Raw genomic sequence first — 23879 nt, 5'->3', positions numbered from 1 at the left:
TGGTGGCAACGCTGAAAAAGTTTCTGGCGCGTTAAATTTGAATTTGAAATGTGCTCGTTTATTGTTTGCTCAATTGAGTATTACAAAATGTATTTATCGAAATATGCAAATGCATAATTACTTTAAGTTCGTTCTCAATAAACATTTGGACTCTTTTTTGTTACATAATTATTTATTGGTTTTTAGGCGTCTAAAAAGTGGTACATTTAATTTTTTTGTGCACATTTTGCAATTGGTTTTATCTTCGAATAGATTTACAAAGATGATTTGCTTAAATATTTTTGTTTTTTTTTTTCGCACATTGTGTGAGTGTGTGTTGTTGCGGTATACATAAGTTACAGTATAATATGTTTTGTTTACGTTTAACTTAAATATTATTAATCACATGCAATAGTTAAATAATAAAAATAATAATTATACATAGTTATAACATACACAGACACACATCCAACCGAACGCAGTTGTTCTTTCTCGATGGTCTTTAGTAATTAGTATGCATATATATAGTCGTATATATATATGTATGATTTTTTGTTTATAGTAAGTAGATCAATTTGTTGTATTGTTTATTATCCTTTTGTTAATTGGCTACTAACTAAATTTCATGTTCTCATAAATCATTTTCTTTTTACACTTTACACGCTAATATACTACATATGCATATGTTTGTATATATATATTTATTTATATATATATATTATTTTTGCTTAAATGTTTACGTATTTATTTTTTATATTTTCATTGCCTTTGCAATATTTTTGTATACTTTTTTGCAACACAAAAAAATATTAAATTGTGAATTTTAAATATTTTTTTTTCTGTTTTTCAAGCTGATCAAAAGCCGATTCTCAATTGCAATTGTTCAGTTCTCATGTTCAGATCAATAATTGCATAATTTATATATTTAGCTGGTATTTAATGTGTGTGCATTTGATGACATTTCATTTCAAATTGTTCAATTATTTATATAATTAATTTAAATAATTCTACATATAAGATATTTATGTATACATATATATCCATAGATATACATAGTTCATATACCATATTTAATAGATTTTCATCGTCTCATGCGTATAAAGCTGTAAGTCTTCTAGTTATTTTCCCAAAAATGTGCGTTTTACTCAACTAAATTCCATTTTTATGCATTTTTCTTTTTTCTCGTTTCTTGTTCATAATCTTTGAGCTCTCACAAAAAGGTTGAATAACAATTATTCGGGTTTCAATATTTTGTTTGCTTATTTAACACATTCAAATATTTAAATTCTTTTTAATTTTAATTTTACGTATTGCTTGCGCTCTCTCTCTAGCTCTCTTTAAACAGCAACTACTCTGTATTATTCATTTATTTTTGTTTCTATTTAATTACACCAAAAAAGGAACAATTCGCTTTGAACATTGAGCTTTTATAATTTACGTACGGTACGGCTATTTATGTATGTATTTATATATATAGTTATATTTATATATTCATATGAGTTGTCAAGAACATGTTTGTTTCAAAGTTGAGCCTATTTTGTTTCTGCTTTAATATATTTGTGTGTTTCTTGTGTTTTGTTTGTGCAAACCTCGCAACACATTTATTTATATGGCACAAAAGTCTAATTGGATTCAGCGTTGAGGTGCTAAGTGCTCAGGCGTTGGGAAAAGCTAGAAGAGGAAACACAAAGAAAAAACAAAAATAGAAGGGGGTGGCAACGCCAAACAGAGTAACGTAACGCAACTCTCCAATCGGATTTTGAATTTGCAGAATCGAATTAGCTTAGACACTAATAAATTAATTGTAACAACTTAGGCATTACACAAATAATAATAATAAAAATAATAATAATCAAAATGAAAATAATAATATTAATAATAATAATAATTAGATTTTTAATTGCGCTGCTGCTGCTACTGCTGCCGTTGCCTTCGTATTATATTTATATATATATTTTTTTTTTATTTATATATATTTCTCATTGTTATATTCTTTTTGGGATTTGGGTGCTGCTTTAACTACAACTACTATAGAGTGTGACTAGTGTGAGAAGCAGGCTTGTCGCAGTGGCCGTCAGCGCGCTCGACGCGCCCTTTGAGTTGTCGCGCGACTCGCCATCGAAGGTGTTGGGCGTGCTGCCCAGTGGGTCATCGGTGTGCGAGATGGGACCTGAAAGGGCAATAGATTTTCAGTAATTTCTAAGGGAATCATCGGGGCTGTGCAATAAACCTACCATCACCGGAGCCATCGCCCGAGCCGTGCATGCTGCTGTACTCCTCCTCGTCGTCGCTGATGTGACCGCCGACGCCAACGCCACCGCCGCCACCACCACCGCCGGAGCCCTCGTGACCCATGTCGCTCTGAATGTCATGATTGTTGCTGACAGGCGCCTAGAAGAACGATTAGAATTAATATTCATATAGGCTCTATCGACTCGACTCTACACTCACCGTCACGCCGATGGTTTTGCGTATCTTCTGCAGTTTGTCCACCAGCTCGTTGAGCTTGGTCAGCTGCGATTGGTTCTCCCAGGGCACCTCAGGATTGTAGCGCTGCCTGTCCTCGCCGGGCATTATCAACAGCTGTGTGTAGTCGCCAACCCGATCTCCGGTCCAGCAGAGATGATCGCTGCTCTGTGTGTAGTCCTCGTCACAGAAGCTGAAACGAAAACTCAGTTAGCTTTGACTTCACATCTGGAGAGAAATTCCCCCACTGAGCTAGCTGCGCTCAATCCCATTTGGCACGTCAAACTTAAAGCAACATTTATAAAAACTACAAAAATTTTGAATTTCCATCAAGTCTCATTAAAATCCATTTACATCAAATATTTTAAAAGCTCAGAGCCTGAAAATGTTCAAGGAACTTGTTACATATGTGCACAATGTTGCGCATAACTTTTGCCTTGTTCGTCCTTTGGCCGTTGCAGCGCGTGGAGTAAGTGCAAGTCCTTTACATAAATGTTATTAAATAATTGTCTTCTCTCTCTATCTATCTCTGTCTTTCTTAGACCGGCTGTCGTCCCATTGTGAAGAATTGTATTTTGTCCAATATTATATTCTTTATTGCGATTTTCTCGCCGCTTTACGTGTGCCTGCTTAAGGATGTCCTCAATGTGCTGCGCGACGTTAACAATAAGTTCTCCATTGGCAAGTGAATCGGCCTCGGAGACGTTGCCAGCGCTTTGAAGCAGTCTTGGGCAGATTTTACCGTATGGAAAACCAGATGCAGCGTACAGACATCCGCACACATTAAACTCCAAATATATTTATATCATTTACCGCTTAAAATTATGTTTATTTTTGTTGTTATTGTTAGTTGACTTACTTGAAGACGATGTTGGTGAAGAAGTCCTTGGACTTCTGTATGGTTGACAGGAAGTGCAGAATGCTAGCCTCTGGCGACATTGCCCACTTGATGCTCACATGCTGCTGCAGCGGCTGCGTCTCGGCGGCGGTCAGCGAGGGCAGCAGATTGGGCGTGCCACAAGTCTTCTTCACCTGCAAAGAGAGAGAGAGAGGGAGAGTGGAGAATGGGTTTAGCTTGGTTCGCATGCTCAGCTGCATTTCCTGTGCCCCACGCCAATCGTCTGCCCCATGCCCCAGCAGGGCTCAGCTGCAACTCGTGCCGTTGCATGTCAATTGCAACTTGCTGCACGTTGCCGACTCGCTGAATAAATGTCATCTAATTGAACAGTTTAAATCCGTTGCGAACTCGCAGCACTCCAGAAACTGGTTGCACGCTGCATTGGCTGCATTGGTGGCATTTGGCATTCGGTATTTGCTATTCGGGCATCCGCTCGAAGGCCGCTCATAAAATTAATTTAAAATGTTCATAAATTAAGCCGCAATTAACGTCCTTGTGCTGCAGCGCAGCACGCACGCTCTTGTCACATCAAAGAGGAAATACTTTTCGTAATGCGAGCACTTCACATGTTAAATATTGTAATTATGGTTTAAATTTAATACAAGTGGAACGTGTGCGCATGTATGTGTGTATTTATGTGAACGAATGGGTATGAATTTAATTGAAACTTGACATGGGCTCATTTTGCAGCTGCAGTGCATTCAAGCTGATTTCTGAATGCCACTCAGAGTTCATAAACAGGGCAGATATGTAATAACATGTCCTGGATCAGATGTGAAGTAAAGGCAATGATTACTGAGGACGTATATCAGATTTTAGTGGGTACTGAAGTCCTATAAACTTTTTTAATTTCATATTCGAAGTGACTCTACATTTGATATGTCAGATTACTGGAAACTCGTTTAAGAACTAGTTAAAAGAATTTATTCGACTTTTATTTTTAGTATTTTCTGTGATGAAATATTTAAAGATCAATGTTCTGCTAAGAGGTAGCAGACAACTTAATCTAAATATACAAAAAATAAAAAGCTTTGAGGATGGTGTCGACTAAGTCTTCTCCTAGCTCGGAACTCTACAAATATCAGCTGATCGTTCGTTGCTTTACGCTCTGTTCGCGAAGCTCTGTTCGTCAGCCGAACATGTTCACTCGCTCTCTCTCTCTCTCTCAGCAATGTACTTCGGTTATTTTATACTTCTACTGCTGAACTATTCGGGTCGGACACTTCTTTACCGAACATCATTTTGGGAGAGATACGTTGGACGTTCTCTCAGTGGGACTCAGTAAACTTCACATGCAATACCAATACATACGCAAGAGACGATTCGCTTCATAAAAGGTTTCTGTCTAATCGGGAACGAGCTCGTTGAAGAGCCGATGCAATCGGTTGCTCACTCAGTTTTCTCACAGATTATCAGTAAAAGACATTTATATGCAGTCATATAGAAACGCTCAAAAGTAATTTGCAAGCTATCATAATCATAATCAATACCCTCTCAATTTGATAAAGATGAATATAGTTTCATCAAATAATCATCCTTCACATCGAATCCTCTACCAAACATCTCACCTATACAGCATCACCTCAGTTCAACCCACTCACCTTCTTCTCCAGCTCCGGTCCATTTTCCATGGCTCTCATTATGGCCTCCGAGAGTTTGGTGTCCAGCTGCTTGATGGTGTTCATGATGCCGCTCTCGGAGCGTATGTGGCCAGCCACCAGATTGTCGAGGCCCTCGACCACACTGGCCCAGGGACCGTCCAGCAAGCCCGAGTACTGAGCCGAGCAGCCGCTGTAAAGCAAACATGCGGACCATGAGCAACAGGCGAGGATTGAGAGCTGTGCCCCCACACTTACCGCATCACGTTCATGCAGTAGCTGTAGCAGACCTTTGGCCTGTTGTGCTCCGTGTGCCCGTTGCAGTTGGGGCAGTACTGCATTTTGAGCAGATGCAGCTTGCAGGTTTCCGTCAGCTGCTTGCCATACAGAGCATCCGTTTCGCTGAGCACCTTGGCGCTCTGGAGCAGGGCGCTCATAAAGATGTTGGACATGTGAACGCTGTGCACCAGATTGGTCTGAATTTCCTTGGGTATCTGGCCGAAGGGCTGCAAATCATCATAGTTGTGCTTCAGGCAGTTGGTGTAGTCATCGTGCAGCTCGCCATAATTGTCCTTGGTCAGATGCACCGCCTGGTGGTAGGCAACGGGGAACAGATTCTCAAAGAACTTGTGCAGTGCGCTCTCCAGGCTGCTCTGGCTATTCAAAATGCTATTGCCCTGGCCATTATTGCTGCTGTAGTTCGACGTGTACTTCAAGTGGCTGCAAAGGGAGCAGGGGATGGGCGAGAAAGTTGAGTAAATAGTTCAGGCACCACACACAAACACACACAGACACACAACATACTTGATGATTTCCGTGTAGAGCTGCTGTATGAGCATCCGGGATAACGGCTCCATGCGCCTGTAAACCTGCGAGAAAACATTCAATGTCTTGTTCTCCGACTGCTCGGCCAGCTCCACGACGTGATCTGCAAAGGCACAGAGGGGCGCAGAGAGGGGGAGAAGTGTTCTTATTATTTGTTTGTTCGACATGGTAGTAAAATTTAATCACTCTGTTATTGGAGTGCTGCCTAGCCATAAGTCCTTTCTCTCTCTGCCTCTCTCTCTCTCTCTCTCTCCCTGCTGGGATTTGGCAATGCTGACTTAATGACCTGCCTGGGATTTGTTACCGTTTGGCTGTTGTTGGTCGTTAAGGCAAAAGTTGCTGCTATTGTTTCATGATGCTTTTAGTTAATTAAATCAAAATTATGTGCAGGTAGAGAGACAGAGAGAGAGAGAGAGAGAGAGAGAGAGAGCTAACAGATTTTCTATTATTTGTGTGATATTTGCCAAATCAAATCAATAAAAGAGTTGCTTTTGTTCTCTATGGAAATCATCTTAACTGGGAAAGCTTTGCCGCATTCATTCGCTTGACTAATGAGCCACTCATTGCACTCGACTCGACTTCACTTTGCCCATTCACAAAAAGAAATAATCTGTCTACTTTTTAGCCGGCTTGACAAATGCTTAATTTGAACTTATTTTGTTTCATTTATCGTCAGTCTCCATGCCCAATTTTGCGATCAATCAATCGTATCGAATCGTTGAGCCAATCAACAATCAAATCGTTGTATTTTGCGCTCCCCCTCTCAGCTACCTCGACTCGTATGCTAATCACAGCATTGCTCAAAATAATCTGTCAAAGTGTCAGCGCGAGCTGTCTGAGTGGATATTGTGAGGCATTAGATTATTGATTGGCAAGCGATACACCTGACAGAGACACACACACACACATACAGAGAGAGAGACACACTTGCAACACGAGCTGGTGGCACGTTATTATCGCAGCTTACAAATCCCCACTCTATATATATACATTTAAGCTTCTATAGAATTTGACCTCTGTCTCTGTCTCATCTCATCTGCCGATTGTTTGCCTCGCTTTTGCCAGCTGCTCGCAGAGCGTGGCAAATTCTAAATTGCAATCTGTTGTTTTCTATGGCCAACGACTTGGTTTTTAAATAAAAGTGTCAATCTTTTTGTTAATTGGCCAAACAACAGCAACAGCAACAGCAACAACAACAATGACAACAAGAAACCACAAAGGCGAAAAACATTTCAGCCTGGGTAGTGTTTTTTTATGATACCCTACTTACACTGAAAGTGCTTGAAGAGGGTATATGAGTTTTGTGTAACAGGCGTAAGTAGGCGTGGGTAAGGTGTACGCTATGTATACTATATATGTTATATACTATATATGTTATGTAGCATGGTTATAGCTATAGGTGAATAGCTCTAGCCATGCTCATCAGTTCATCCTGCCCTTTGTCTGTCTGCATAAATTTTTCAGTCTCGTTTACTATTTGAGCTATATAAATATGTATTATTAATAATGTGCATATTTCAGATATATATTATTTTCTCTTTTCCATTGTCTTTATATCTCTTTCTAGCTTGATTAAGAAAATATTATTTTATTTATTCCATTATTGTATTGCACTCTAAAGAGTTTCTCACTCCACCCAAATTGTTGCCATCTCTGATAGCTCACAAAATATCATTAGCTGCGCCTCTCAACAACTACTCATGCCAAAAGCAGCTCAGTGCAGGGCAGTTGCCAGTCGAGCATGCTCAGCCTAAGCACTCACTCAGTTCATTTTTTTTTTTTAATACTCATCGCAACACGCGAGTTGCTCTTGCTCTTCCTCTTGCTCCCGCTATTGTTGTTGCTGTACAAAGCATTTCCGTTCTCAGCCTTGGGTTCATTTTTGGGCTTGGCTTCGGCTGACTGTCTTGCTGTGCCTTCCCTCTGTCTCGCTGTCCAACTCACTGGCTCTTTATCGGCTAATGGCCTTTGATGCGTCAGAGCTTACCCCTTTTTAATTAGCTTTCTTGCGATTTTGTTGGCTGCGCTGCAAATAAACATTGCCAACAGCTGCCATAACAGCAACAGCAACAGCTACAACAACAACAACAACATCAACAATAGCAACAGGAACAAGCTGCGTATTTGGCCAGCTAATCATTTGTCAATTGCCGCCGATAATTGCGCAGCATATGCGGCAGCGGAGTGTGAGCGAGCTAATCAATTGCCATAGAACAATAGCCTTGTTATTGATCAATTAATTATGAACAGTGCCTGCAATTCGTGTGCCCACAGACAGCACAGAGGGAATGCACTTAACAGTAGGAAACGGCGCAGCCCTTCAACCATTATCCTTTCCGCTAATCCACTTCGAAATGTGGCCAAATGATGCCTTTGGAATGGGCCATCGACCCCTCCACTGACCCCGCTTCACGCTCTCTCTGTCTCTCTCTCTCTCTCTCTCTCTATCCCTATCTCTGTCTGCATTTAATAATTAACACACAGCGGCTAGCAAATGCGTTGATGGCCGCAGATATTCGCACATTAATTGCTAATTGAGCGGCGAAATTGTTCGCCAGAGTGCACATGGGGCAGATATATATCAGGGAGTATATATATATGTATAATATATATAAATGTGTTATATGATATGCTAACATGCTGCTATTAGTTGTGCAGATGCTAGGCATTAGTCAATTCGTAAATTGTTTGTAGATAGCCTAAAGAAGTGGCAAAGTAAAAGGGCTCTAGTTGGGAGTGCACGACTCGTAGATGCCCTGTTGGCACTGTATTCTTTGCTTTTGCAGGGAAAGTGCACGGATATTCAAAAAGTACAGAATTAAAGCTACCTCAACATAAAATTTGCCCAATTTATGTTAGCTATATTTATATCGTCTATGGAACATGGCACGAAATTAGAGTCCCTCAGCTGTGGCTTTTGATCCAGAATATATTTATATATATACATATTCACCTGTCTACTTCGCTTTGTTACATTCATTTTAGCAAAAACAATATGCTCTAAAATTCACATTTAATATTTCCACAATTTATGACTTAATAATAATTGTCATTAATGAATTAATATAAAACACTCAAGTAGAAACGAGCTTTAGACACGCTACTTACTGCACTATCTGCAGCTAAGTAATACAATGAGTAAACTTTGTAGATACAAAAAAGTATCAAATGAATAAGTTTAAGAAGCAGATGCTATGCCTCAACTATTCTATCTTATTCGCCTCTATGCGTCAAGTTTCAAGTCGTCTGCTCTTTCGCAGAAAGCTGAATTGAAAATGAAGAATGAAAATGCTAATTGAAATGTAAATGTTCTTCTATTAAGATTGTTATAAAATGCTAAGCAACAAGTTGGCAGGAAATTTGCTGAGACTGTGACGAGGAGACTTTGACTGAGTTAACGCTGCGTATACTTAATATTATTGCAGCTGCTTTGTTGGCCTAATGCGAGCAATTAAGTTGAGGTTTTCATAGACACACACACACACACACACACACACACATACAGACCTATACACAGCCCACACGCAACAGAGTCAGCCACGGGCTGGTGTGCATACATACACACATACACATATGTATATATAGTATATTGTATATATATGTATATGTATGTGTGTATAATGATATATCTCTGCCTGAGGGCATATTCAAAACTACAACACAGCTTACACACACACACACACATACACACAAACACATATACACACACACTGTTTGTTGTTTCATATGCTGTGCAAAACTAATTGCAATTTGGGTCTCTTCCGCTCACACAGCTCTCCCCCTCTTCCCGCCACTCTCCCCATCTCTCTGCTTTTTGGTAGCATTAATAAGGCACCTGATTATTGTGTGGGACTTGGCAAATGCTTTTGGCCAATGTAACATGAAAATTTCATTAGTCTAAGGTTTTTCACAGTCACACATCAAGCTTTGACAACTCGAATGTCTAAAGCGGACATGCTGATTGAATTAGACAGAGCTCCAGCCAAGTGTGGCCAATGTTATTTCAGAGAGAGCGAGAGAGAGGCAGTTTGAGTGACTCAGTCAGCCGGTGGTCCATTCAAGCGCTTCTCGCATGCATAGAACAAATATCAGCGCTAGGCTTCATTGCTTCATTAGCCAGCAGAGCTGGCGCTGAAGCGGGATTAAGCACGGGTGAGCATGGTGGGCAGGCAAGCAGACAGAGTGCTCAGGCCCAGGTCCAGGTTCAGGTCCAACTCCCGGCTGGACCGGTTCCATACCTCGGGGCCCAGCCCCAAAAAGAACGCCAACTGTCGGCAGAGGCGACCGCGTTTCACAATTCTTTGTTGTTTCCCACGCCAGGGCAAATACACATACAGACAGACATATGCATGTGTGTGTGTGTGTGCAGGGATAGGCCAAAAGGTTTCCTTCTTTTTCTTTTTTTTTGTAGTTTTTAGCTTCTCTTTTTTTTCTGTTGTATATTTTATATTCGCCGCCCGTTTGCCAGCGCTCACTGCGTTCCTGTGCGGATATTACAATTTTAGTATCTGCTTTTTTATTTGCATTTTATATGCATGTATTTTGCTCTATTCCTCTCCCGCTCCCTCTCCCTGTCTCTCTTTCTATCTGCTTCTAGCCACTATCGCTTGATGCTAGACTCGCAGCGCAGTCTCCAGTGTCAGAGCCTGGGCACAGTGGGCCCTGGGAATTGCCGCCAGTCCAGGTGTTTTCCATTTTTATATTACTTTGCTTTCGATTGGTTGACTCTAAGGTGGAGCAGACATAATTACAGCAAGCCTTGCTCGATGCCGCTGCTATCTGCTATCTGCTCTATGATAATTGCTGGCATCTGCTATTCGCTATTTCATTCCGACCCGTGCGCATCGATATGCGAGACACTGTGCGCATGGTGCACAGTGCGCTTAAGTGCTTCGCTTGTAACTAGCTATCTGTGGGGCAGGCGTGCCGCTGCCGCCGCCGCTGCCACTGCCACGCCCCATTCCAGATGCGAGCAACAACAACTTGACTCAAGCCACTTCAACAGCTGTGGGCTACGTGTTGGCTGCGTTGGCCTGGCTTCGAGCCTTGCACAATGTCAAAATAATTGGATGACTTTTGCCGAGCAACGTCTCCTTGACTCTGGGCTCTGGGCGCTTGGCTCGCGACTTGGTTTTACATAGATACAGTATATATACGTAACTGTATATATAGGTTTGTATTTCTGTCATATTGAGGTGCTTCAGAGCATACGCATTAATTGTCTGCTCTAGCTGTTCCAGCTGGCTGTCTTTCAAGTCCGCAGCAGACTTCTAAGCTCTTTTTGCTTTTCATAATTTCGTCGTGAATTGAGGAGGCAAGAGCCGGAAAGCGAGAAGCAGAGCTGCCCTTAGATCTTTCAGCATCAACAGGGGAAAAGACTGCGTAGCTCTGTCTCTCTGTTTGGCTAAGCTTTCGCCAGAGAATTTCCTTTACTCTTCCTCAAAGCAAGCTCTCTTGCATATAGCATGGGGTTTGTGGAATGATATTAAATTTAAATGATATGATATGATGATGAGATGACTCATAATATGATATGATTGTCCGTTACCCTTTAGCGCCTCCCAGCATTCACCTCTAGTGTATTTGGCATTCGACTTTGGCTAGACTTTTTGCTTATATGGTATGATTATCCCATACTGTTTACTGACTACCTTATAGCTCTATTTATCATTCACCTCTAGTGTATTTGGCATTCGACTTTGGCGAGACTTTTACCTGTTCTTAGCTCTTTCGCTTGTGCCGCCAATTAAAAGTGAGCGCTTGAAGCGTTCTGCATTGGTTAGCAACTAATTATAATGATTATTAATATTATTTGAGAGACTGCGAGAGGTTGAGAGACAGACAGACGAACGGATAGACAGACAGACTGTAGGCAGGGCAGACAAAATGGCGCCGCAGCTGGCTTTGGTAATTAACGAAACCTGTTGCGCATTTGTTTTATTTAATTGAATATACATATAGATATGCATATTTATATACGTATAGAATATAAAAAAGATATATATATATATATATATATATATATATATATATATATATATATATATATATATATATATATATATATATATATATATATATATATATATATTTTTTTTTTTTTTTTTTTGTGACTAACCACAACTGACTCCATTAATATGTTGCTTTGTTTTACTAATAAATAAATAAATAATTGAATATAAGCTGGTTTTTATTTTTAATGCCAAAAGCGATGGGAGATTCATTCAGTAAATTTAGCTGCACTCTCAAGGTCGGCACTTGTAGTGTAATTTATATACGAATTAAGCGGAGTTTTTTCTTTCCCGTTTTGGGCAAACGAGTTGGACAGGCGGCACTTTTTGTATTCAATATCATGAGTCAGATTTGGTCAGGCTTAAGTGTTTAGCTGAAGTTGCTGCCACATTGTTGCAGTTGCAGTTGCAGTTGCATAGTAAAAGATAATGATAACACATTTGGAGTCAAGCTTGGGCTTTGGCTAACAGCTTCACTTTGTGGCTGAGCTAACAAAAGCAGTTAACAAACGTTGACGGCCAAAAAACCATTTTGCTGTGGCAGACAAACAGCTCGAGTGAGTCAGAGAGTGCGCATGGTAGAGGCAGGGAGCAGGGAGCAGGGAAGGGGGCAGCGAGTGAGGCGAGTGCCAAGTGGAATGTGCCACGAAAGTTGCGACTTATGAAAGTGCACGCACAGCTCTAGCTGCTGCTGCTGTTGTTGTTGTTGTTGTTGCATTGTAAAAATACGAGAATTTATAAAAAGAAAAACGATTTTTTGTTTTTTTTTTTTCGTTATTCTTTAGCTACCACAAAGTGCCAAAAGTTTTTGTCTGTGGCAGTCAGGCTGGCAGCCAAGCGAGCTGATCAGTAAGTCAGCATTTGGAACTTTTATGCAGGCGCACGCAGAGAGATGGGCGGGGGGAGGGGCTGCAGTAGCAGGAGATAAGGAAAGAGGAAGAGAGGAGAAGACGAGAGATGGCAGCGGAGCTGAAAGTGGATCAGAGGCAGATGGAGGCAGCAGAAGACAAGAGAGAGAGAGGGGCTGAAGATAGAGCAGGAGGCAAGATGGGGCTACGGGGAGGTAGCCAGGAGACGGCACGAACAGGAGGCTGGCAAGACTAAGCTGAAGATGAAGATGGGAAAAGTGCGACGTGCGAAATGCAATGGAGACATATTGCGCCCGCAGACTTTGCAGAATGGGGCGTTGGCTCGAAAAAGAGTGATGGGGAGGTAGACGGGGCGTGGCATAATTCGTAAGCTGCGAAACGTGTTTACACACGCAAATGCTTGCTTAAAAATAATGCGAAACATGCATACGCACAGAGCAGAACGAGCATGAGCATGAGCAACAGCAACAACAACAATAGCAGCAGCAACAGCAACAATGTAAGCCCAAGCAACGAGACAAAACAAAACAAAATGCAAACAGCAATCCGAGAGGAAACGGAAAGACGCAACTGAAGTGATACAGGGTGAGAGGAAAAAGTAACAGGAAAAACGACAGGAAAAGCTGCAAGCTGCAATTGTTGTTGTTGTTGTTGTTGTTGTTGCTGTTGCTGCAGCAATTGTTGTTGCTGTTGGTGCTCAAGTCTCCAGCAATAAAATATATATTAAATGCGTAAGCACTGCAAGGCGACAATAAACCAAATAAGCACAACAAGAAAACAAAACTTGCATGGAAATATGCATAAAACTTTATAGTTGCGGCAATTCGCCGAGTGTTGAGCGCTCAAATATTACGCATACGCACGGTCGCACCAGCTGGCACGAGGTAAATCAATTTTTATGAGCAGTGTGTGAAGACATAAAAGCACAAGGAGCAGCAGCAGCAGCAGGAGAAGCAGGAGAATCAACAACAACAACTTTTACGACTTGGTAAATACCCACAAGCTGAAACAAGCAGAAAGAGGCTCAAAGGCTCAAACTAATTGTTTGACAAGCATAAATCATATATCATTTCCGAAAATGAAGCATAATTTGCAGCCAGCTATTCAATTAATAATATAATAAAATAAAAAAAAAAATAAAAACCTACACACGTTCGCTTTTATTCGCACATTCACATTTATATTTGTTTTTCATAGCACATTTAAAAAAAAGTATTAAATAAATTGTAATTTGAAATGTAATTTGATTGCAATGCTAAATGAACACGCTGATTGCATATTAATTTATTTTTGCATCGAACGTGGGAGACTCGCAGCGCTCTAATGTGACATCAGGCGAGGGCAGCCAATGCATTGCGCATTTTAAATATGTAGAAAATGAACCGAAGAGCAGCAGCAGAGCTTAAAGGGCATGTGGCTGGGCATATATTATATATGTATACATATATATATACATATATATAAGTTTGTGTGCATATAATGCATATCATATAAGGCAGGGCATGCATTATGCCCTAATGAAAGCCACTTAAATCAAACAGACAAAAGCAACTAAGAACTTTGCAGCTGAGCGCAACCGACTGCAATATACTCATTAATTGCATTTGGTTGAAAAATAATAATTTGCCATAATTTATTAAATATATAGAAAAGTCGAACATCCACAAACTGAAGGCGAGATATGTCTAGTACGTAGAATATATATAATAATGCATATATATAATAATGAATATATATAATAATTAATTTAATATAATCACAAAATTATATATACATTATCTATAGAGTAGCTCATTAGATTTTTGACTAAAATTTGCAGAAATTTATTAATGAGCTCCTCCACTTTCAGACAATATTGAAGGTATTTTTGAGAAAAGGGATACTAACGGAAATTTCAGATTAAATTTGTTGCTCTTTGGAGCGGCAGTCTGTTCAGCATATATTGCTGTAGTTCACTCTTCTGAAAGCTGTAAAGTGAAGGCAATATTCATACTGGAGATTTTCCCCATCAGCTGTAGCTATATATGGCGAGTTTTACATAAACCCTCAAGTCACAGCAAGTGCTATCATATCCTGCCTTAGCTGACAGAAGGCACATAATCATAAGCAAACGAATATGCCCGTTTTTTTGCACTTGATTCATGAGTTTTAAGAGCCAAAAATAATTTATTTAAATGAATTGCGCTAAGCATGAAATGCAAACAATGGATAAGTTGATATATATAAATATATATGTATGTATATATAAATATATGTATGTGCATACACATGTATATGCATATTTTTATATATTTGCAAAGCAAAAGTCGGGTGCAGCCACAGCAAACAAAACTTTTCAATTTCAAATGCGCGCCCATTTCCAAGAGCTGCAAAATATATAAATGTATGTACATATATATATTTCTATACATATATTGAGCTGGTGAGGAGGGCACGCCTTTAAAGCGAGATTTACAACATGTACGACAACAATTTGCAGGCATTGAAAAGTTCTCCTGCTCCTGCTGCTGTCGCTGTTGTCCTAAAACGTGACCCAAACAAACTTTGCAAATTGTCCAAAAACCCCAAAGAGCAACAACAATGGCAACAACAAGCGACAGCCACGCAAATAACATCAATATTTAATGCCTTTTTAATTAGATGCAGACACTTTGTTGCATTCCAAACAGCGCGCAGCGGATATGGAACAGCCAAAGACTTTGTTATGGATATGCTTTTACCACATACACACACACACACACACACACATACATAATGATATGCATGTGTATGTGTATGTGTGGACAGGTATATAGCCGTGAGTCGCTTTGATCTGCATACAAATGCAAATTACAAATCAATTTCGCATTTCAAGTTTAATTTTTGTTAAACTCAAAAGTTATCATCATCATTTTTATTTTGGAGCTGCCCACGCTTTTGCATTTGCATATTATAAATAATTTATTGCTCACGAAAATGTGTGTGCATGTATGTGTGTGTGTGTGTGAGTATTTCTGTGTTTTTTATCTGTTACTTGAAACTTTTCAGAGTCTGAGTAAGCGACTCGACTCCGACTGCCTCAGACTGACTGATTTGCATAAAAGCGTTTGCCATTTGCCCAGTTTTTTCGCCTTGTCGCTTTCCATTTGCCATTTGCTGCACTCATTTCGAATGCGATTCATAGATTCATATATATGTATGTTTGTTGTGGTATATATCTGTGTGCTGCACTCACTTTGAAATTGACTGGCCGTGGTCTCCAGTATGCCGCGCAGGCTGCTCGTATGATGATGCAGCAACTGCTCGAATTTGCCAGCTGCCTTGTGGCGCAGTTCCAGCTCTGTGGCGTTGCTGCAACAGCTGCCGCCGCAAGTGGCGCCTGCAATGGAAGAAGAAGAAGAAGAGAATAATAATTAGAATTGCATTAGAATCATATATGATCTAAATACTATAAACTATACACTGCAACAAAATATTCTAGCTGCTCTGCTTTAACTCTTTCGTCATCTGCGATCTGCGTCTGTTTCAATCATCTTCAAATTATCATTTTTATGTGTGTGGGCGTGTGTTTCGCTTAATTGTTTATGGCTCAAAGGCCTTTGTGTGGTTGCTGATTGGCGCCAAATTTGTCTTTATAGATATATATATGTATGTATGTATATATTATATATAAAAAGACATATATTTGTTTTTCTACATTCTTTCGTTTCGCTCAAACTATTTTTAATGCTTTTTATCGACAACGGGGCGCGTTTATAACTCTGAAATTGCTCATAATTGACAATTTAGCTGTTGGCTCTATAAAGCCCAAGACAATGCTCTTATTGTTATAAATTCAGTTTTAATTCAGCCAGTTATCAGACTCGAGGTCATGCTTGGCTAGTCAACAATAAATAAGATAAAAGCTGTCGATCGTTATCAAGAATCGTCCGACTCTGACTTTGCCATTGACTAGAAGCATCAAGTTGCCTTGCCAGAGTGGAGTAGAGCTGCTCTAAGCTAAGCTTAAACTAGTTGAGAATTCCATGCAACTTGTATCATATATAATATCATATGGCAAAATAAAGGAATAATTATAGAGATTCATTAGCTCGGTTTGAAGATCTAACAATAAAGGAGACTCAAATTATTTCAGTTATAATTAAAAAAAATTAAAATTAAATTTAAAAAATAATAATAATATTATTATTTTAGTTAACTTAATTTTTTTCGTTAGAATTGGAAAAAAAAAAAAAACAATATATATTATTTTGTATATATATATTTTTTTCGGTTTTTAAGATTGTATAAAATAATAAATAATAAATCAAATAATAGTAAAAATATATTTAATTTATTTATTTTTTTATAATAAACATTTAAAAAGTTCTTGTTAACATTTAGCTGCAGAGTTTTATATTTTTTTATTTTTTTCATAAATCTTTACTATACAGAAATCTTTAAATACAGAAATTCCATCTTTTTTAATTTACTCTCAATCTCTCATTGCTCTATAAACCAAGAATTCATTTAAATGTTGCTTAATAGTTGTTTATTGTTATTTGGCACTTGGTTTTTCACACTTACTACATATAATTGACATTCCAAATTTCCATTTTCCAACTGAGCCCCAGCTCACATTTACTCACATTCCTCATTTTATGCTGACTTTAAAAAAAATAATATAGACGCAGCTGTCAACAGGTTGTTTGAAAGCTATTTTGGATCATCCTTAGCTAATTGCCTCATTTGTAGCTTGACAATAATAATTCACATAAATTTAAAGCCAATGCACACGTGTGTGCATGCTGCATGCATTTGCGTGTGTGTGTGTGTGTGTGTGCATGCATGTGTTAATAGCGGCTGCCGCTGTTGTCAGCACACATGTGACAATTGAGCCGGGGGTAGATAGTAAAGTGCAGCCGACTCGCCAAGAGGCTGTCAAGGCAAGCTGGCGAGAGAGAGAGAGAGAGAGAGAGAGGGAGAGTGGGAGGCAGTGAGAGGGGTAAGAGTGGGTGTTGTGTGGCGTGGGCGTGATGACACGCATTTTATGACAACTGCAATGACAATGACAACAGCAACAACAGCAACAACAACAACAACAACCTCGACAATTTAAACAATCGACATATAAGGCATAGGCACACAGCTCTGCCTCAGTTCCTCTCCCTCTACTACCCTCTCTTTCACTCTTCGTATATCTGTTTCTGTGTTTAGCTTGCCTATTTTGTCTTTTATGGTTTATAATTTAAATTAATGGCTTTTACATGATGTTTATGTGTTCGGCGCTGCACCTACATTTGGCGTATTAGCATATAGTCGAGCCAGATGTTGTTGCCAAACGAAATAAAAAATAAGCAAAATCAAGCGAAATGAGTTTGACAAAACTGTAAACAGACGCGGATCATACATCAGCAGCTAAATTTAAGCAGCTACTGTGTGCGTTGTTGTTGTTGCTGTTGTTGTTGTTGTTGTTGCTGTTGTTGTTGCATGTGCCACAACTGGAGAAACACGGCCGACTGCAAGTCGCCGTGACACATATTTTCCATGTCAGGCAATGCGAATTCAACAAGCAAAATGAAATGGAAAATTGAAAATGACACAAGTGTTGCAGCTAAATAGAAAACAAGGCCAAAACAAGACCGAAACAGAGACAGAGACAGAGAGAGAGAGAGGGAGATGGAGTGTGTGAGAGGCTGGTTTAAATGCTAGAGTAAACAGGCAAACAAAGGCTGACTCATAAAGCGAATCATTTGATGGCAAATGCATTACAATCCAATGCGAAAAGCCGTTTTGATGCGTTGCCTGGCTGAATTGCCGCTCATAAATCAAGCAGCGTGCGGCAAGGACTCGACCACATGGGCAACTCGCCAACTGCTGCTGCCTCGTCAGGCCATGGAGTCAGTCAGTCTGGCCCTGGGCGACTGGCTGCAACTTAAACCTGTAAACGGCAGCAGCTTCCTCAAGAGCCAGCACCACAAATTCAATTGAATTGTCAGAGACACACACACACACACATGCACACATGCACATAGTTGCATGGCCCAGAAAAGTATGCTAGGGCCATACGTATGGTAGGCACTGTTGGGGCGTGGCATAAAAAATGCAAATCTCTTGCATGGCCAAAAACTGTGCCTGTGCCAAAAATACATGCGAGCTGCTTGGGCCTGGGCATGGCCATGACCGCAAGGCATGTGGGCGTGCCATCAACGCCCCTCACACACACACACACAAACTGAAAAGCTTTTATGCATTTTTTTTCTTAGAGTTATAAATGCTGCTGCTGTTGCTGCTGTTGCTGTTGCTACTGCTGTTGCTGCTGCTGCTGTTGCTGCTGTTGTTGCTGTTGCTGCTGTTGTTGCTGCTGTCTATTTTCGTCTCTTGTTTTGCAGCCTGTCACCGCAGCAGGCAAAAGCTAGCAAACGTGTGCGAATTTGTTTACTGTAATTGTCTGCAGGCAGGGCGGAAGAGAAACTGTTGTAGCTGCTGCTGCTGCTGCTGCTGCTGCTGTTGTTGCTGCTGCTGCAGTGGTGCAATGCCATTGTGTTGCTGCCTACAGCCTATACCGATTTTCGCTGGCATTATCAGACTTGGCTGTGAGCCAAGAAAACGCTTAGCTCGCAAAATGCACGACTCGGGCGGGTGAGTCGAGGGGAGGGCAGCGGAGGCGTGGCTTAACATACCTTGACATAATTTGGCACTGGCACAGCGCACCACTGCCCCTAGCTTCACACTCCCTCCCGCCACACACACACACACACACACACACACACACAGCACATATGTTATATGCGTTTTCAATTTGCAAAATTTGCTGTAAATCTTGTTGAAATTCATGAATTTGTCAGGCATTGGAAATTGGAGCTGCCAACGAGGCGAACCGAAGCGAAGGGCAGAACTTTTAGTTCTAATTAAAGAAAATGCTGACTAAGTGCAGAGTGCAAACTTCTGCTAGCTTCAGACTGACTTGTGTTTGTCTCACTGCAAATATGTTTGGATAGAAATGTGTGAGCTGTGCTTCAAATAAGTGTTGTAGCACAATGTTCCAGAGAGTGGGTGGGGGGCTGTACATAGTAAGTGTGTCATAAATATTTTCGTAATAATAACAGTTTTTTCCACAGAAATTTATGGCCCTGATAGAAAATCAATTCGAATGGACACAGAGAGGGAGTGAGAGATTGAGAGAGAGAGAGAGAGAGAGAGAGAGAGAGAGAGAGAGAGAGAGAGAGAGAGAGAGAGACTGCACTCAATGCGATCGCCGAGCGGAGGCCAAGAAGTCAACTATTGGCTAGGGTCATAAATTCTGAATGAAATTTTTTAATGAACAACAACTACTCCACATTCATGGGGAGCGGGCGGAAAGTCCACAAATAAAACAAATACATCCGCCCCATGCTCGAGTTGACTGCGTGTCAAGGGGCGTTCAATAATTGTTATCAACAAAATAAAGTAAATTGTTGACTACTTGTCAAACACCAACAATTTGTGCAGCGGCCACAGCGATAACGTTTAAGTCAACAAAATGCGGCCAAAAAGAAATGCTCAAGCAGCCGTCGACATCGAAGTAGAAGAGGAAGAGCACACACACACACAGAGACAGACACACAAGTCCGATAGCACATTACGACCAAGAAGTGGGCATAGAGCACAGGTCGATGGGAGGGTGCTCGGTAGATCCCTTCGATATGCTTGAACTGCCAGCGGGTTTTATGGTTCGTTGAGTTCGGTTATTATTATGACACGTTTGTGGCACATAGATCGTCATCAGCTCTGGCTGAGATCTGCCGCAACTCTAAAAAAATAGAAGAAACCAAAACCAGTTCATTGACCCGGTTCTAGTCCAGTTAAACATAATGACTAGCATGGAAATTTGTTTTTGCAATACTTTTAATAACGTTTTTTTCTTTTTTTTTCTAATTTTTGTTTGTGAAAGGTTCCAATGCGTTGCCCTGGCATGTTTGAGACTCACATAGATAAGCCACGAAGATATATGATATGTGTTACAAAGATATATGAGCTGGTTTAATGTAGACAAATTGATATGACGCCGATCGTCTATCAGTCACTTATATGTAAGTTGTCTGATCAGTTTGCTATAGTCCGTTTACTATTTGATAGCTGGACATGGGGAAAAAGAGCCGCTTAGGGGAAAATATGTCAGCTAAACTTGAGCGAAGTTTTATACCAAATCAGTTCATATATGTATGGGCGTCATTTCAACTATATAGTAATAGTTGCATGGCATTTACAATGAAATATGAAATGTATATAACAAATTCAAATCACATCAAGCAATAATTTAATATAGAGTTATACATAGTATCACTCAAATCGAAATGGGTTTCACTTTTTTTAAATTTTGAAATGATATATCTCTTAATTGCAAACTCCACTTGCATTGAAATAAATTTTGGGATGTACAAAAACTTTATTTATAACTACAAGTTTATGTTTCATAAACATAATTCAATATAATTTTTAGTATAACATTTATATCTCTCTATAAAAGTTTCCGCTTTTTTGACTACTGAAACCATATACAAAATAAAAATAAATAATAAATCAAATAAGATTATCAAAGTAGCTCGGGTAATTTCGAAAACTATTTTATTGTTTTAGTAGTATTTATAACATTTTTATTTATAGCCAGGTTTTTTGTGAGTAAAGATTTTCAACCTGCACCGAATCAACTCAGGTCTAACTCTATGAAATTGAAATTTTAAGCAGTTTCAAGCAATTTAAATATAATTTGTTTATACAACTCATTCTGGCAGCTACCTAATCTAAGTGGCCTGCATTCTTGCTTGGCTTAGTTCTTGATTTTGTTATCGCAAATGTTCTTAAAAATGCTCTATCAGTTTTGGCTGCTTTGATAGCAGCAAATTTCTATTTTCGTTTCATTAAAAGACTTTCATATCTGGGCTTCACTGTTTCGCTGTGTGAGTTTCATTGTTTCGTATATTTTATATACATATATTTTACATATTTATGCGAGCTTTCAGGAAGCTGAGACACACTCAAATTTCGTATTCGTTTACGCATTTGCATTGCATATATTTATTTGTTTTATTTCCAATTATTTATTTTCTCTCTAGTGAACTTTTTATTTATTTACAATGTACATACATATATACACATATAGTCTTTTCTTGTTGTTGTTGTTGTGGCACATTTGCATTGCAGCTGCCACACGACGAGGCGAGAATCCCAGCAATTCAGCTGATAAATTGTTAATGCGCGCATAAGTTTTCAATTTGTGTGGCAAATACCGCGTGGCAAACACTCATACACACACATATATATGTACAGAGATGCAGTTTGCAACATGCAACGCGACGCTGACATCGAAGCTGGCAGATTTTGGCGCCACGTCTGCGTTTGCATGTTAAATTTATTGCGGTTGCTGCAACAGCGACAATCTCCTTGCCATTTATTTGCATTCGCCCATTTCAATGTAAGCTCCATATATGTAACTACAAGATACTGCTTCAACCTCTCCCTCTCTCCGTCTCTCTCTCTGTCTCTCTCGCCGTGCGCCACGCATGCACTTTGTGCTAATTTTGCAATGAAAATGTCAACTGCGATTATGCGACTGCCAGGGCGAGAGTTCAGCCCCAAAGATGCCGACATGCTGCCAAGTTGCATGCCTCTTTTTGGACAGCAGCGTGCCACACTTTCGCACAGATTGGCTGGCCTAGGCGCCAGGCAGACGCCACACCAAGCTCACCAAAAAAAGAAGTCAGCAATTCGCAAAAATTGTCTGCCTCGAAAAGCATATTAAAAATTTAATTGAAAATATTTTGCAATATGTGGGCTGGCTTCTGATTAGACTGTGTGTGTGTGTGTGTGTGTGGCTGTGTGTGTGTGTGGCTGTGTTTGCGGCCTGGTCTATATTAATTATTAAGATTTATGATGCTGCACAAGCAAAGCCTATCTATATGCAAATATGCCCCTGTTGGACATATCTAGGCGAGAGATCTGCGAAAGAAATTTGGCGAGAAAGCAAATGCAAATGCAAATTTGCGAATTGCAAATGTAAATGCAAATGCAAATGCCAGACAGAGCACTGAGCCACAGCTACAACTGCAACTAGTTTATGATGTCCGGCTGCAAAGCATTCCATGAATTTGTGCCAAAAAGAATGCGCACTCTAAAGATCTGCAACAGCCGACAGCCGACAGCGGACAGCCCGCTAATTGATTCCAGTGCAAAGGCTCCTCCTGCTGAGTCGCTCTCAAGTGGCAGTCGAGCATGCATGAGAATGCCAAGCGCAAAGAACATAAAACTGCAAATCTATAAATAAAAGTACATCGCTGTGATTCAAGTGAGTCACAGCTGCCCTGCTGCCCAGCTGATTCGAAAGACAAACCAGCAACAGCAGCAACAGCAGCAGCAGCAGCAGCAGCAATAATAATATTAAAAGCAACAGCAACAACAACAAATTGCATAAAGCTGGCAAAAACAAAGGCTGTGGAAAATGTTAAACAAATGTTCAACAAATCAAAAATAAACAATATGCGCAATAAGTCAACAACAACAGCAGCAGCAGCAGCAGCAATGGTAAATCTTGCAGTTTTTTTTTTTTTTTTTTTTTTTGCTCCTGCTGTAATATAAGAATAACTCAAGTCGAGCACAAGCAGCAACAACAAACAATTGCGGAAATTGCTGACAACGTACAAAACAGCAGCAGCAGCAGCAGCAGCATTTTAATAATTAAAAACTGTAGCAACAACAACAGCAGCTGCAATAACTGTATGATGTTGCTGTTGCTGCTGCTGCGGCTGTTGATGAGCAAGAGCAGAGTGAAGTAGCGCAGCCGAGCAATAATAACAACAAACAATTGCAAATTATACAACTGGGCGCACAGCAAACGATATACGTTGTCCCGCTGACCATTTGGCCAGCGATTGGCAACATTGCAGATGGGCAAACGGTTATACAAACAGCAAGCAGGCAAACAAAAGAGCCAAACAAATAAGCCAATAGCCAGTCGAATGCTCTGCTGCCCCTTCAGCTCCCGCTCCAGGGCTGCCTACTGTCGGCAGACGAATTCTGTGCGCCCAGTAGGCGAATAGAGGCTGGACAGCTGTTGTTCCGTGACGATGGCAACAGCAACAGCTGCTGTTGCGCTCGCTCTCTCTCTCTCTCTCTCTCTCTCTCTCTCTTTCTGTCTGCGGCGGCTGCAAATTGCTGCGGGTAATCATAGTGCATGTTGCATGCAAATTAACGCATCAACGAGCGATGTCAAGCGACGCAACGACGGCCAACCAACTGG

General features: G+C 40.2%; 2 protein-coding genes across 2 annotated transcripts in view; one reads left to right on the top strand and one right to left on the bottom strand.

Moving 5' to 3' along the window:
* Positions 1-151: 151 nt before the first annotated feature.
* The window catches only part of dally (division abnormally delayed protein), a 72341-nt gene continuing 48613 nt past the window's right edge, over positions 152-23879 (bottom strand). The window contains exons 2-9 of the mRNA XM_089467910.1: positions 15861-16004; positions 5746-5869; positions 5200-5661; positions 4945-5134; positions 3305-3477; positions 2431-2638; positions 2214-2370; positions 152-2149 (exon numbers count right to left, since the gene is read on the bottom strand). Of these exons, the coding sequence (XP_089324036.1) occupies positions 1995-2149; positions 2214-2370; positions 2431-2638; positions 3305-3477; positions 4945-5134; positions 5200-5661; positions 5746-5869; positions 15861-16004 (1613 nt within the window). The 3' untranslated portion in view covers positions 152-1994. The remainder of the gene's footprint in view (positions 2150-2213; positions 2371-2430; positions 2639-3304; positions 3478-4944; positions 5135-5199; positions 5662-5745; positions 5870-15860; positions 16005-23879) is intronic.
* On the top strand, positions 2694-3267 carry LOC108613283 (uncharacterized). The gene is made up of 2 exons (XM_018006640.2): positions 2694-2914; positions 2988-3267. Exons 1-2 carry the CDS (start codon positions 2831-2833, stop codon positions 3132-3134), a joined length of 231 nt encoding a protein of 76 aa, XP_017862129.1. The 5' UTR covers positions 2694-2830; the 3' UTR covers positions 3135-3267.

This window comes from Drosophila arizonae, chromosome 4, assembly GCF_054131065.1.
Source record: "Drosophila arizonae isolate 15081-1271.41 chromosome 4, UAZ_ARI_1.0, whole genome shotgun sequence".
NCBI lineage: Eukaryota > Metazoa > Arthropoda > Insecta > Diptera > Drosophilidae > Drosophila > Drosophila arizonae.
The sequence above is the reverse complement of the archived record's forward strand: the minus strand, read 5'-3'. Positions and strand labels throughout refer to the sequence as shown.

What these genes read in the sequence shown, in the direction of transcription:
- LOC108613283 (XM_018006640.2), top strand. Translation starts at nt 2,831, where the DNA reads ATGTTCAAGGAACTTGTTACATATGTGCACAATGTTGCGCATAACTTT. An exon ending in TGGCCGTTGCAGCGCGTGGA is followed by an intron (nt 2,915 to 2,987) that starts GTAAGTGCAAGT and finishes TGTCTTTCTTAG; the next exon opens with ACCGGCTGTCGTCCCATTGT.